Source organism: Staurois parvus, unplaced genomic scaffold, assembly GCF_062004578.1.
Source record: "Staurois parvus isolate SC_StPar_1 unplaced genomic scaffold, SC_StPar_1.0 ptg000414l, whole genome shotgun sequence".
NCBI lineage: Eukaryota > Metazoa > Chordata > Amphibia > Anura > Ranidae > Staurois > Staurois parvus.
This window is the reverse complement of record NW_028318210.1, coordinates 6,908,299-6,922,334: the sequence shown is the minus strand read 5'-3', so window position 1 is coordinate 6,922,334 and position 14,036 is coordinate 6,908,299. Positions and strand designations below refer to the sequence as shown.

At 51.5% G+C, this 14,036-nt stretch overlaps 1 protein-coding gene across 1 annotated transcript in view; it reads right to left on the bottom strand.

Annotated features, from left to right (window-relative positions):
- SPTBN5 (spectrin beta, non-erythrocytic 5) overlaps positions 1-14,036 on the bottom strand; it is a 435,120-nt gene that overhangs the window by 238,173 nt on the left and 182,911 nt on the right. The window contains exons 29-30 of the mRNA XM_089686901.1: positions 12,814-12,928; positions 11,274-11,384 (exon numbers count right to left, since the gene is read on the bottom strand). Coding sequence (XP_089543027.1) covers positions 11,274-11,384; positions 12,814-12,928 — 226 coding nt within the window. The remainder of the gene's footprint in view (positions 1-11,273; positions 11,385-12,813; positions 12,929-14,036) is intronic.

The window sequence follows — 14,036 nt, the reverse complement described above, 5'->3', positions numbered from 1 at the left end:
AATTGTTACTCAGGGACAGACAGAATTGTTACTGAGTGCCAGAGAATTGTTACTCAGGGACAGACAGAATTGTTACTGAGTGCCAGAGAATTGTTACTCGCACAGACACAAAATTGTTACTTGCACAGACACAGAATTGTTACTCGCACAGACACAGAATTGTTACTCGCACAGACACAGAATTGTTACTCAGGGCCACAGAATTCATACTCAGGGACAGACAGAATTGTTACTGAGTGCCAGAGAATTGTTACTCAGGGACACCTAATCGTTGAATTAAATAGTATGTCAGACAACATGCAGAGGAGTGGCAGAGGAGGCAATGTTTTAGGAGCGAGCAGACGTGGCAGCAGAGGAAGGGGTCGAGGCAGCAGTATTCGCAGCCAGAGGCCAGTGCTCCCGGTGTCATCCAGCGGTCGTGTCTCCACCGACAACCCTGCCGTCATTGATTGGTTGGCTCGGTCGTCTTCCTCTTCCCAGGTCACCTCTGACACCTACAGCCAACGGTCGGTGGGTACGTCAGACACAACCGTTAGTTGGCATGGCCCGGGAGCAAGCCCACTGAAATCACGTGTCCTCTACCTGCCCCTGTCCTTTGCTGTTCCCTCACCAAGCGAAGTATCGCATGCTGTGGGCTCAGCCCCACTGTACAGTGAGGAAGAGCTAACAGAGGGCGGTCAGGAACGGGGGGAGACATCGGCCTTTTCAGCAGCCAAGCGAACAAGTACTGGCGAGGAGAGTGGCTCGGTAGCCGGTCTAGAGACAGGTCTGTCTCCTGACCCAGACGCAGCCGAGGGGGCTAGTAGTGAGGCGGAGACCCTACTTGATGATGAGGAGGTTGATCGCACTTGGCAGCCTCGTCGTCATCAGGCAATTTCTTCCGCATCATCAGGAGAAGAGGGTGGCAGCTTGGCAGCGAGCAAAACAGTCGGTGGGTTGCCCAGGAGACAGCAGCAGGGTCGCATCAGTGTCAGTGGAGCCAAACGTCCACGGAGTAGAGCACCAGCTCCACTGCAGCCTACCACCACGGCCAGTAGTGGTGCCGGTGCGCACGGAGGAAGTAGCAGTCAGCCAGTGAAGAGTAGCGGGGGCAAAGTTTCCTACTCGGTGGTGTGGCAATTTTTCCTCAAGCCGCCCGAGGAAGTAAACGTAGCCGTATGTCGACTATGTGGCCAGAAATGCAAGCGTGGCCAGGGGGCCCATGTTGGGACTACAGCGTTGCGTCAGCATATGCAGCGTCACCATTCGGTGGCCTGGGAAAACCGTGATAAACATACGGCGGTTCTGCCTGCCCCAGCCCCCGCTCCATCACCCGCTCCGTTACTTGCTCCGTCACCCGACGTCGTCAATCGCCCTCTATCAGCCAGTCAAGGCTCCAACACCTCTGCTGAGGGGAGTTGTCGCTCGTTGGCATCTTCCGCTCGTTCAGATGCTCCTTCTCCTGCTACTCCTCTTCTCGGATTCCGTCAACAGTCTTTCTTGGAATCCGTATCCAAGAGACAACAGTTTGCGAGCACGCACCCGACGGTGCAAAAGCTGAACGTCCTCCTGTCCAAGTTGCTGGTGCTGCAGTCCCTCCCTTTCCAACTGGTGGACTCAGCACCTTTCCGAGAAATGATGGCTTGTGCCGCGCCGCGGTGGAGAGTGCCAAGCCGTCATTTCTTTGCCCAAAAGGCAGTGCCAGCCCTGCATTCACATGTAGAAGAGATGGTGGGCCAGTCTTTGAGCATGTCGGTCTCTGCCAAAGTGCACGGCAGCGCCGACGTGTGGAGCTGTAACTACGGTCAGGGACAGTACATGTCATTTACGGCCCACTGGGTGAACGTGGTGCCGGCACAGCCGCACCAGCAACTTGGACAGGTCACGACGCTTTTGCCTCCACGTTTGCACGTCCTTGGTCCAGCAAGCATGTCCGCCTCTACCACCTCTTTTTCCGCCGTGTCCTCAGCCGCCACCCCCGTGCCAAGTCCCATTACCCGACCGGCATATCACATGTGCAGGGCGCAACGGTGTCACGCTGTGCTGCACCTGGTATGTCTTGGCGAACGTAGTCACACAGGGGAGGAACTGCTGAGTGTAATGAACAGAGAAATCGACAGATGGCTGTCTCCGCGCAAACTAAAAATCGGAACCATGTTGACTGACAACGGAAAGAACATGGTGTCTGCTCTGCGTCAAGGAAGGTTGTGCCATGCGCCATGCATGGCTCACGTGTTCAATCTGGTTGTCAAGCGGTTCCTAAAATCCACCATCCCACTGCAAGACATCCTTAAAATGTCACGTAAACTGTGCATGCATTTCAGCCATTCCTACACCGCAAAGAACACCCTCATTGAGCTGCAGCGGCAGAACGGAATTCCACAGCATCGCCTGATCTGCGACGTTGCAACAAGGTGGAATTCAACCCTACACATGTTAGACCGCCTTTTTCGAGCAGCGAAAGGCCATCACCGATTTCCTGATGTTACAAGCGGATAAAGGTACTCCCCTGTGTAACTTAGATGTCAGCCATTGGCAGCTCATGCGTGACACCTGCCGCTTGCTCAGGCCCTTTGAGGAGGCCACGCTATTCGTGAGTCGGCAGGACTATGGGATGAACGACGTCATTCCTCTGTTGCACGTCCTGGAACAAATGCTGTTAACAATGGCTGGTCAGGGTGCGGTAGACGTGGCGCACAGATCTCAACGCCACATGACCCCTGTGGGGGCAGGACAGGAAGAAGAGGAGGAGGTAGAGGAGGACATTTGTGCTCAGGAATTATTGAGTGAAATGGGTGGTTTTTCCACTCAGCGGACAGGAGTGGAGGAGCAGGAGCATCTGGTAGAGGAGGAGGAGGAGGAGACAGAGGACCCAGACGCACCGTGGCAGTATGCTGTGGAGATGGAGGCAGGGAGTCCCTCGCATTCCTTGGCACAAATGGCCCATAGCATGCTCGGTTGCTTGCGTAGCGACAGCCGAATAATAACCATCAGACAGAGGGATGACTTTTGGCTGTCCACCTTGTTGGACCCTCGCTACCGGTCCAAAATGGTGGCCTTTTTCACACCTGCTGAGAGGGAGGCCAAAATTACGTACTATAAAAACCACCTATGTAGTCAGTTGGTCTCTGCCTTTGTGCGCCAACGTCCATCCTCAGACACTGTGGGCCCTGTGCGCTCGCGTTCCGCTGGCATGGCAGCAGGGGAGGGGTGGGGTGGTAGGAGCAGTGGCAGCTCCACCAGCAGTGGCTGCCTCAGTCTGCAGTCGATGATGAGTAGCTTTCTTCACCAGCGCAGTGAGGAAACTACTAACCAGCCGCAGCAGCAGCAGCAGCATCAGGTGGACCTGGAGCAGGAGCTCAAACAACAGGCTTGGGCCTACTTGGACAGCACCCTGCCAACCGAGGTAGACAATCCCCTTGACTACTGGGCAACGAAACTTGACCTTTGGCCCCAACTAGCTGAATTTGCCCTTGAAAGGCTGTCATGCCCGGCCAGTAGCGTGGCATCGGAGCGCGTGTTTAGTGCGGCAGGAGGTATTGTAACTCCGCGGAGGACACGACTGTCCACCCAAAGTGTGGAGAGACTCACGTTTGTGAAAATGAATCAGGCGTGGATTAGTCTGGATTTCAAACCACCAGTTCCTGACACAACTGACTAAATCCGCCATGAATCATGCCTCAAACATGTGCCACTTTCAGGTCTCCTCACACTGCTGGTGTGTTTAATTTTTTGACATAGGGTGCTGGCAGATTACGGGCCTCCTATAGCTGCTGCCAGGCCCCTAATCTGCCATAGGCCCCTATATACCGCCTCCTCATGCTGCTGCTAGGTCCAGAGTCTCTCATGGGTCCCTGTACGGCCTCCCATTGCTGCTGTCTCCATCGCCACACTCTGCTGCCATGTGCCACTTTCAGGTCTCTTCACACTGCTGGTGTGTTTAATTTTTTGACATAGGGTGCAGGCAGATTACGGGCCTCACATAGCTGCTGCCAGGCCCCTAATCTGCCATGGGCCCCTATATACCGCCTCCTCATGCTGCTGCCAAGTCCAGAGTCTCTCATGGGTCCCTGTACGGCCTCCCATTGTTGCTGTCTCCATCGCCACACTCTGCTGCCATGTGCCACTTTCAGGTCTCTTCACACTGCTGGTGTGTTAAATTTTTTGACATAGGGTGCAGGCAGATTACGGGCCTCACATAGCTGCTGCCAGGCCCCTAATCTGCCATGGGCCCCTATATACCGCCTCCTCATGCTGCTGCCAAGTCCAGAGTCTCTCATGGGTCCCTGTACGGCCTCCCATTGCTGCTGTCTCCATCGCCACACTCTGCTGCCATGTGCCACTTTCAGGTCTCTTCACACTGCTGGTGTGTTAAATTTTTTGACATAGGGTGCAGGCAGATTACGGGCCTCACATAGCTGCTGCCAGGCCCCTAATCTGCCATGGGCCCCTATATACCGCCTCCTCATGCTGCTGCCAAGTCCAGAGTCTCTCATGGGTCCCTGTACGGCCTCCCATTGTTGCTGTCTCCATCGCCACACTCTGCTGCCATGTGCCACTTTCAGGTCTCTTCACACTGCTGGTGTGTTAAATTTTTTGACATAGGGTGCAGGCAGATTACGGGCCTCACATAGCTGCTGCCAGGCCCCTAATCTGCCATGGGCCCCTATATACCGCCTCCTCATGCTGCTGCCAAGTCCAGAGTCTCTCATGGGTCCCTGTACGGCCTCCCATTGCTGCTGTCTCCATCGCCACACTCTGCTGCCATGTGCCACTTTCAGGTCTCTTCACACTGCTGGTGTGTTAAATTTTTTGACATAGGGTGCAGGCAGATTACGGGCCTCACATAGCTGCTGCCAGGCCCCTAATCTGCCATGGGCCCCTATATACCGCCTCCTCATGCTGCTGCCAAGTCCAGAGTCTCTCATGGGTCCCTGTACGGCCTCCCATTGCTGCTGTCTCCATCGCCACACTCTGCTGCCATGTGCCACTTTCAGGTCTCTTCACACTGCTGGTGTGTTAAATTTTTTGACATAGGGTGCAGGCAGATTACGGGCCTCACATAGCTGCTGCCAGGCCCCTAATCTGCCATGGGCCCCTATATACCGCCTCCTCATGCTGCTGCCGAGTCTAGAGTCTCTCATGGGTCCCTGTACGGCCTCCCATTGCTGCTGTCTCCATCGCCACACTCTGCTGCCATGTGCCACTTTCAGGTCTCTTCACACTGCTGGTGTGTTTAATTTTTTGACATAGGGTGCTGCAAGATAACGGGCCTCACATAGCTGCTGCCAGGCCCCTAATCTGCCATGGGCCCCTATATACCGCCTCCTCATGCTGCTGCCAAGTCCAGAGTCTCTCATGGGTCCCTGTACGGCCTCCCATTGCTGCTGTCTCCATCGCCACACTCTGCTGCCATGTGCCACTTTCAGGTCTCTTCACACTGCTGGTGTGTTAAATTTTTTGACATAGGGTGCAGGCAGATTACGGGCCTCACATAGCTGCTGCCAGGCCCCTAATCTGCCATGGGCCCCTATATACCGCCTCCTCATGCTGCTGCCAAGTCTAGAGTCTGTCATGGGTCCCTGTACGGCCTCCCATTGCTGCTGTCTCCATCGCCACACTCTGCCATGTGCCACTTTCAGGTCTCTTCACACTGCTGGTGTGTTTAATTTTTTGACATAGGGTGCAGGCAGATTACGGGCCTCACATAGCTGCTGCCAGGCCCCTAATCTGCCATGGGCCCCTATATACCGCCTCCTCATGCTGCTGCCAAGTCCAGAGTCTCTCATGGGTCCCTGTACGGCCTCCCATTGTTGCTGTCTCCATCGCCACACTCTGCTGCCATGTGCCACTTTCAGGTCTCTTCACACTGCTGGTGTGTTAAATTTTTTGACATAGGGTGCAGGCAGATTACGGGCCTCACATAGCTGCTGCCAGGCCCCTAATCTGCCATGGGCCCCTATATACCGCCTCCTCATGCTGCTGCCAAGTCCAGAGTCTCTCATGGGTCCCTGTACGGCCTCCCATTGCTGCTGTCTCCATCGCCACACTCTGCTGCCATGTGCCACTTTCAGGTCTCTTCACACTGCTGGTGTGTTTAATTTTTTGACATAGGGTGCAGGCAGATTACGGGCCTCACATAGCTGCTGCCAGGCCCCTAATCTGCCATGGGCCCCTATATACCGCCTCCTCATGCTGCTGCCAAGTCTAGAGTCTCTCATGGGTCCCTGTACGGCCTCCCATTGCTGCTGTCTCCATCGCCACACTCTGCTGCCATGTGCCACTTTCAGGTCTCTTCACACTGCTGGTGTGTTTAATTTTTTGACATAGGGTGCAGGCAGATTACGGGCCTCACATAGCTGCTGCCAGGCCCCTAATCTGCCATGGGCCCCTATATACCGCCTCCTCATGCTGCTGCCAAGTCCAGAGTCTCTCATGGGTCCCTGTACGGCCTCCCATTGCTGCTGTCTCCATCGCCACACTCTGCTGCCATGTGCCACTTTCAGGTCTCTTCACACTGCTGGTGTGTTTAATTTTTTGACATAGGGTGCAGGCAGATTACGGGCCTCACATAGCTGCTGCCAGGCCCCTAATCTGCCATGGGCCCCTATATACCGCCTCCTCATGCTGCTGCCAAGTCTAGAGTCTCTCATGGGTCCCTGTACGGCCTCCCATTGCTGCTGTCTCCATCGCCACACTCTGCTGCCATGTGCCACTTTCAGGTCTCTTCACACTGCTGGTGTGTTTAATTTTTTGACATAGGGTGCTGCAAGATAACGGGCCTCACATAGCTGCTGCCAGGCCCCTAATCTGCCATGGGCCCCTATATACCGCCTCCTCATGCTGCTGCCAAGTCCAGAGTCTCTCATGGGTCCCTGTACGGCCTCCCATTGTTGCTGTCTCCATCGCCACACTCTGCTGCCATGTGCCACTTTCAGGTCTCTTCACACTGCTGGTGTGTTAAATTTTTTGACATAGGGTGCAGGCAGATTACGGGCCTCACATAGCTGCTGCCAGGCCCCTAATCTGCCATGGGCCCCTATATACCGCCTCCTCATGCTGCTGCCAAGTCTAGAGTCTGTCATGGGTCCCTGTACGGCCTCCCATTGCTGCTGTCTCCATCGCCACACTCTGCCATGTGCCACTTTCAGGTCTCTTCACACTGCTGGTGTGTTTAATTTTTTGACATAGGGTGCAGGCAGATTACGGGCCTCACATAGCTGCTGCCAGGCCCCTAATCTGCCATGGGCCCCTATATACCGCCTCCTCATGCTGCTGCCAAGTCCAGAGTCTCTCATGGGTCCCTGTACGGCCTCCCATTGTTGCTGTCTCCATCGCCACACTCTGCTGCCATGTGCCACTTTCAGGTCTCTTCACACTGCTGGTGTGTTAAATTTTTTGACATAGGGTGCAGGCAGATTACGGGCCTCACATAGCTGCTGCCAGGCCCCTAATCTGCCATGGGCCCCTATATACCGCCTCCTCATGCTGCTGCCAAGTCCAGAGTCTCTCATGGGTCCCTGTACGGCCTCCCATTGCTGCTGTCTCCATCGCCACACTCTGCTGCCATGTGCCACTTTCAGGTCTCTTCACACTGCTGGTGTGTTAAATTTTTTGACATAGGGTGCAGGCAGATTACGGGCCTCACATAGCTGCTGCCAGGCCCCTAATCTGCCATGGGCCCCTATATACCGCCTCCTCATGCTGCTGCCAAGTCCAGAGTCTCTCATGGGTCCCTGTACGGCCTCCCATTGCTGCTGTCTCCATCGCCACACTCTGCTGCCATGTGCCACTTTCAGGTCTCTTCACACTGCTGGTGTGTTAAATTTTTTGACATAGGGTGCAGGCAGATTACGGGCCTCACATAGCTGCTGCCAGGCCCCTAATCTGCCATGGGCCCCTATATACCGCCTCCTCATGCTGCTGCCAAGTCTAGAGTCTGTCATGGGTCCCTGTACGGCCTCCCATTGTTGCTGTCTCCATCGCCACACTCTGCTGCCATGTGCCACTTTCAGGTCTCTTCACACTGCTGGTGTGTTTAATTTTTTGACATAGGGTGCAGGCAGATTACGGGCCTCACATAGCTGCTGCCAGGCCCCTAATCTGCCATGGGCCCCTATATACCGCCTCCTCATGCTGCTGCCAAGTCCAGAGTCTCTCATGGGTCCCTGTACGGCCTCCCATTGCTGCTGTCTCCATCGCCACACTCTGCTGCCATGTGCCACTTTCAGGTCTCTTCACACTGCTGGTGTGTTTAATTTTTTGACATAGGGTGCAGGCAGAATACGGGCCTCACATAGCTGCTGCCAGGCCCCTAATCTGCCATGGGCCCCTATATACCGCCTCCTCATGCTGCTGCCAAGTCTAGAGTCTCTCATGGGTCCCTGTACGGCCTCCCATTGCTGCTGTCTCCATCGCCACACTCTGCTGCCATGTGCCACTTTCAGGTCTCTTCACACTGCTGGTGTGTTTAATTTTTTGACATAGGGTGCTGCAAGATAACGGGCCTCACATAGCTGCTGCCAGGCCCCTAATCTGCCATGGGCCCCTATATACCGCCTCCTCATGCTGCTGCCAAGTCCAGAGTCTCTCATGGGTCCCTGTACGGCCTCCCATTGCTGCTGTCTCCATCGCCACACTCTGCTGCCATGTGCCACTTTCAGGTCTCTTCACACTGCTGGTGTGTTAAATTTTTTGACATAGGGTGCAGGCAGATTACGGGCCTCACATAGCTGCTGCCAGGCCCCTAATCTGCCATGGGCCCCTATATACCGCCTCCTCATGCTGCTGCCAAGTCTAGAGTCTGTCATGGGTCCCTGTACGGCCTCCCATTGCTTCTGTCTCCATCGCCACACTCTGCCATGTGCCACTTTCAGGTCTCTTCACACTGCTGGTGTGTTTAATTTTTTGACATAGGGTGCAGGCAGATTACGGGCCTCACATAGCTGCTGCCAGGCCCCTAATCTGCCATGGGCCCCTATATACCGCCTCCTCATGCTGCTGCCAAGTCCAGAGTCTCTCATGGGTCCCTGTACGGCCTCCCATTGTTGCTGTCTCCATCGCCACACTCTGCTGCCATGTGCCACTTTCAGGTCTCTTCACACTGCTGGTGTGTTTAATTTTTTGACATAGGGTGCAGGCAGATTACGGGCCTCACATAGCTGCTGCCAGGCCCCTAATCTGCCATGGGCCCCTATATACCGCCTCCTCATGCTGCTGCCAAGTCCAGAGTCTCTCATGGGTCCCTGTACGGCCTCCCATTGCTGCTGTCTCCATCGCCACACTCTGCTGCCATGTGCCACTTTCAGGTCTCTTCACACTGCTGGTGTGTTTAATTTTTTGACATAGGGTGCAGGCAGATTACGGGCCTCACATAGCTGCTGCCAGGCCCCTAATCTGCCATGGGCCCCTATATACCGCCTCCTCATGCTGCTGCCAAGTCTAGAGTCTCTCATGGGTCCCTGTACGGCCTCCCATTGCTGCTGTCTCCATCGCCACACTCTGCTGCCATGTGCCACTTTCAGGTCTCTTCACACTGCTGGTGTGTTTAATTTTTTGACATAGGGTGCAGGCAGATTACGGGCCTCACATAGCTGCTGCCAGGCCCCTAATCTGCCATGGGCCCCTATATACCGCCTCCTCATGCTGCTGCCAAGTCCAGAGTCTCTCATGGGTCCCTGTACGGCCTCCCATTGCTGCTGTCTCCATCGCCACACTCTGCTGCCATGTGCCACTTTCAGGTCTCTTCACACTGCTGGTGTGTTAAATTTTTTGACATAGGGTGCTGGCAGATTACGGGCCTCCCATTGCTGCTGCCAGACATGTAATCTGCCATGGGCCCCCGTACCGACTCCTCATGCTGTGACGTTGCAACAAGGTGTAATTCAACCCTACATATGTTAGACCGCCTTTACGAACAGCTAAAGGCCATCACAGATTTCCTGATGTTAAAAGCGGATAAAGGTACTCCCTGTGTAACTTAGATGTCAGCCATTGTCAGCTCATGTGTGACACCTGCGCTTGCTCAGGCCCTTTGAGGAGGCCACGCTATTCGTGAGTCGGCAGGACTATGGGATGAATGAGGTCAAATCGGCCATGGGCCCCCGTACCGCCTGTTCACGCTGATGCTGGTCCCACAGTGTGACCTGGGTCCCTGTACGGCCTCCCATTGCTTCCACTCTGCCATGTACCTCTTTGAAATCTCCTCACACTCCTGCGGTTGTCCATTTTGTCATAGGTTGCTGGCAGATTAGCGGCCTTCCATAGGTGCCGCCAGGCCCCATATCGACCATGGGCCCCCGTACCTCCTGGTCACGCTGCTGCTGAGCCCACAGTGTGACCTGGGTCCCTGTACGGCCTCCCATTGCTTCCACTCTGCCATGTGCCACTTTGAAATCTCCTCACACTCCTGCGGTTGTCCATTTTGTCATAGGTTGCTGGCAGATTACAGGCCTTCCATAGGTGCCACCAAGCCCCATATCGGCCATGGGCCCCCGTACCGCCTGGTCACGCTGCTGCTGGGCCCACAGTGTGACCTGGGTCCCTGTACCGCCTCCCATTGCTCCCACTCTGCCATGTGCCACTTTCAGGTCTCCTCACGCTCCTGCTGGTTTCCATTTTGTCATAGGTTGCTGTATGGCCTCCCATTGCTGCTGCCTCCACCGCCACACTGTGGCTCCAAACACTGGTTTTGGCCCCGTGACTGGCCAAAGGAGTGAAGTGTGCAGTGATTCTAAGATCGACGGCACTCATCTGCATGTCATACTGACAGACAGTATTATTTCTCTTCCCCAGCAGACTCCAAGGGCATTTAAATTAAAGGTACAGTGTTCTGCACTAATATTAAGTCTCTCTGAAGCCTAGAAACACCCTTTTTTAAGTTAAATTCACAGCGAATTTATTCGACTCGAATCGAATATTGTCCACGAATTCGCCGAATCAGTCGAATCGAATTTTTCATTTCTTCGCTCATCTCTAATGACAACCTAAGACTGTTCAATGACACAAGGAGCTAACAGAGAAATTCAAGCCCAGCGTCTCCAGCAAGTTTCAGGCTTAATCAGTCAGCAAATTTAACCTCAAGGCAGCCAACCCTTCTCCATTATTCTGCATGTTAAGCGCAATTATCACATGATCTATACCCCCCGCTGAAATGTCAGCAGACGGGCCTGACCATCGGAGACAGCTGTAGCACATCAGGCATACGAGAGTAGGCAGAGCTGTGTGTAAAAGGGCCAGGGCTGGTATGATAACCATGCATGTTCCCCAGACATGCACAGTAATGAATCGCTTACCTGCTGCTCATTCCCAGCCAACTCATGTTCCAGGGCCTTGTGTTTACGCAGCTGGGACTGCACTCCGCTAAGGTCTTTGGCAATGTCATCAGGAATGCTTTTGGATTTTTCCTGCCGGGCAATCAAAGAAAAGAAATGCACATATAACTACTTATCCCATGAGCACACATTATATATTTGAGATGATTTACAAATGCCAAAAGGAAAGAAATGGTATAGCGCTGCTCAGAACAACCAAAACATTTTCAGTTTGCAGTTTTACACTGAAGACTACAAAGCAAAAGCAGGTCTAGCTGGTTGCTATAAGCAATACAAACAATTTACCTGCCCTTCTGTAGGCCCTTCTGCCTGCCCACTGTGTGATAACTATACAGTTTACTATAATACAGAGTTTAACCTATCTCACCAAACCCCTCTCATAAGCAACAGCAAGAACCTCACTACCACAGTTTTCATTCACCAAGCAGACTAAAGTCTACTTTCATTAGATAACATATGTTCTTGAATTGCCGATATGTTTGAATGAAGGATCCTCAATACCTGAGTTTATTAGTAGATGAAAAAGAAAATAATAGACGTTGGCTATTAAAAACCTGTCAGATTATATCTGACAGCCTTATGGAAAATGTAATCAGGAATCTGATTGGTTGCGATAATTAGACCTTCTATTATGGTTCCATTTTGTTTTGCTCTGGTTTTTAAACATTAGGTCCTACATTACATGGTCAAAGGGTTGTGAACACCTGACTATCACATTTACTGTATAGGAGTTTATTGGACAATGGGATATTCCAACGTCATGGGCATTAATATAGACTCCCCCCGGTGGTTAAAATAGCTTTCACTCTTCTGGGAAGGCTTTGCACATTTTGGAATGTGTCTGTGACAATCAGGTACTGATGGAGGAGAAAACCTGATCACAACTGACATTCCAGTTCATCCTAGAAGTGTACAAATCGGGTTGATATTCTGAGTCTGTGCAGGTCACTTGAATTGCCCCACACCATACTCATCAATGGAGCACAGAAAAGGGCCTTCCCAAAACTGATTTGCATAAAGTAGCATCTAAAATGTATTTGCATGCTTTAGCATTAACAGTGCCCTTCAATGAAAACACCTGAATGTAGTTTTTTGGGGTGGTGCCTACATACTTTTGGCCATAGAGTATATGCTTCTACTATGTTTAGCTCAGTCTAACTAAAAATATTATTTAAATAATATAGTAGGATGGTGGGCTGAGTAAGTCTCTTGGACTTACAGTTCCTGACCGCCTGGTAGTTTTGCATGTTCCTTCACCTTCTCTTTCTTATTGCATCGAATAAAATAACTGAAAAAAAATACAACATGGAGCACAATGACGCCTCAGTATGACCATAGAGATGTGCAGAACTTTTAGTTCAAGCATTCACAGATGTCTCACCACTAAAATCTCGGAGAAATAAAGGAACATTGCCAGGTGGTTTATCTTTGCAGTATCTACTTAAAACATAAATATTTTTTGGTGGACTGACCCCTTAAAAACAGGAGTGAAATAATTTACCTCAATTTGACCAAGGGCTTCTTTTAGATCCCAGAAGCATTTATGAATAACTTCAGCATCCCTAAGATGTCTTCCTCTCTCTTTAGTGAGCTGCTGAAGATCTTCCCACGAGGCTCTAAAAATAGAGGAAATTAGTTAACACATAACACAGGAGTAAAAACTGACCTGCTTGGACTTCTTTATATGTTAAAAAAATCTGAAGAATATATTTTTAAAAAATATATTTTTAAAAATATATTTTTTAAATTATATTCTTCAGATTTTTTTTTAAATATAAAAAATCCATTTTAACATACATTTTTACATATATTTGTAAATGCATTCCAAAAATGTAGATTTGTATTTTTAAAGACAGTATATTTGAAATGTATTTTTAAAAATATTTTCCATATATTTTGTAATAAAAATGCATTTCAACATACAGTATATATATATATATATATATTTTTAAAATATATTTCAAATATATTTTTCTTCCATATGGGTAATGGCAGTCAGGGTGCGATTGTTTAGCCTGTAGAGGCCTGTGCATCAATCCATGGATTTGCCTTTTCAGACCATCACTGACCCACCAACAAAACAGTTATGCTGAATGATGTTACAAGCAGCATAACATTCTCCATGGCTTCCCCAGACACTTTCACGTCTGTCACATGTGCTCAGGGTGAACTTGCTCTCATCTGTGAAAAGCACAGGGCGCCAGTGGCAGACCTGCCAATTCTGGTGTTCAATGGCAAATGCCAATCAAGCTCTGTAGTGCCGGGCAGTGAGCACATGGCCCACTAGAGGATGTTGGGCCCTCTGACCAAACAATCAGAAACAGGCTTCATGAGGGTGGTCTGAGACATTCACACCAGTGGCCTGCTGGAGGGCATTTTGTAGGGCTCTGGCAATGCTAATACTGTTCCTCCTTGCACATAGGAGCAGATACCGGTCCTTCTGATGGGTTAAGGACTTTTTATGGCCCTGTCCAGCTCTACTAGAGTAACTGCCTGTCTCCTGGAATCTCCTCCATGCTCTTGAGACTGTGCTGGGAGACACAGCAAACCTTCTGGCAATGGCACGTATTGATGTGCCATCCTGGAGGAGTTTGACTGTCCGTGTAAACTCTGTAGGGTCCAGGTATCGCCTCATGCTACCAGTAGTGACACTGACCCTAGCCAAATGAAAAACTAGTGAAAAACAGTCAGAAAAGATGAGTAGGGAAAAAAATGTCAGTGGCT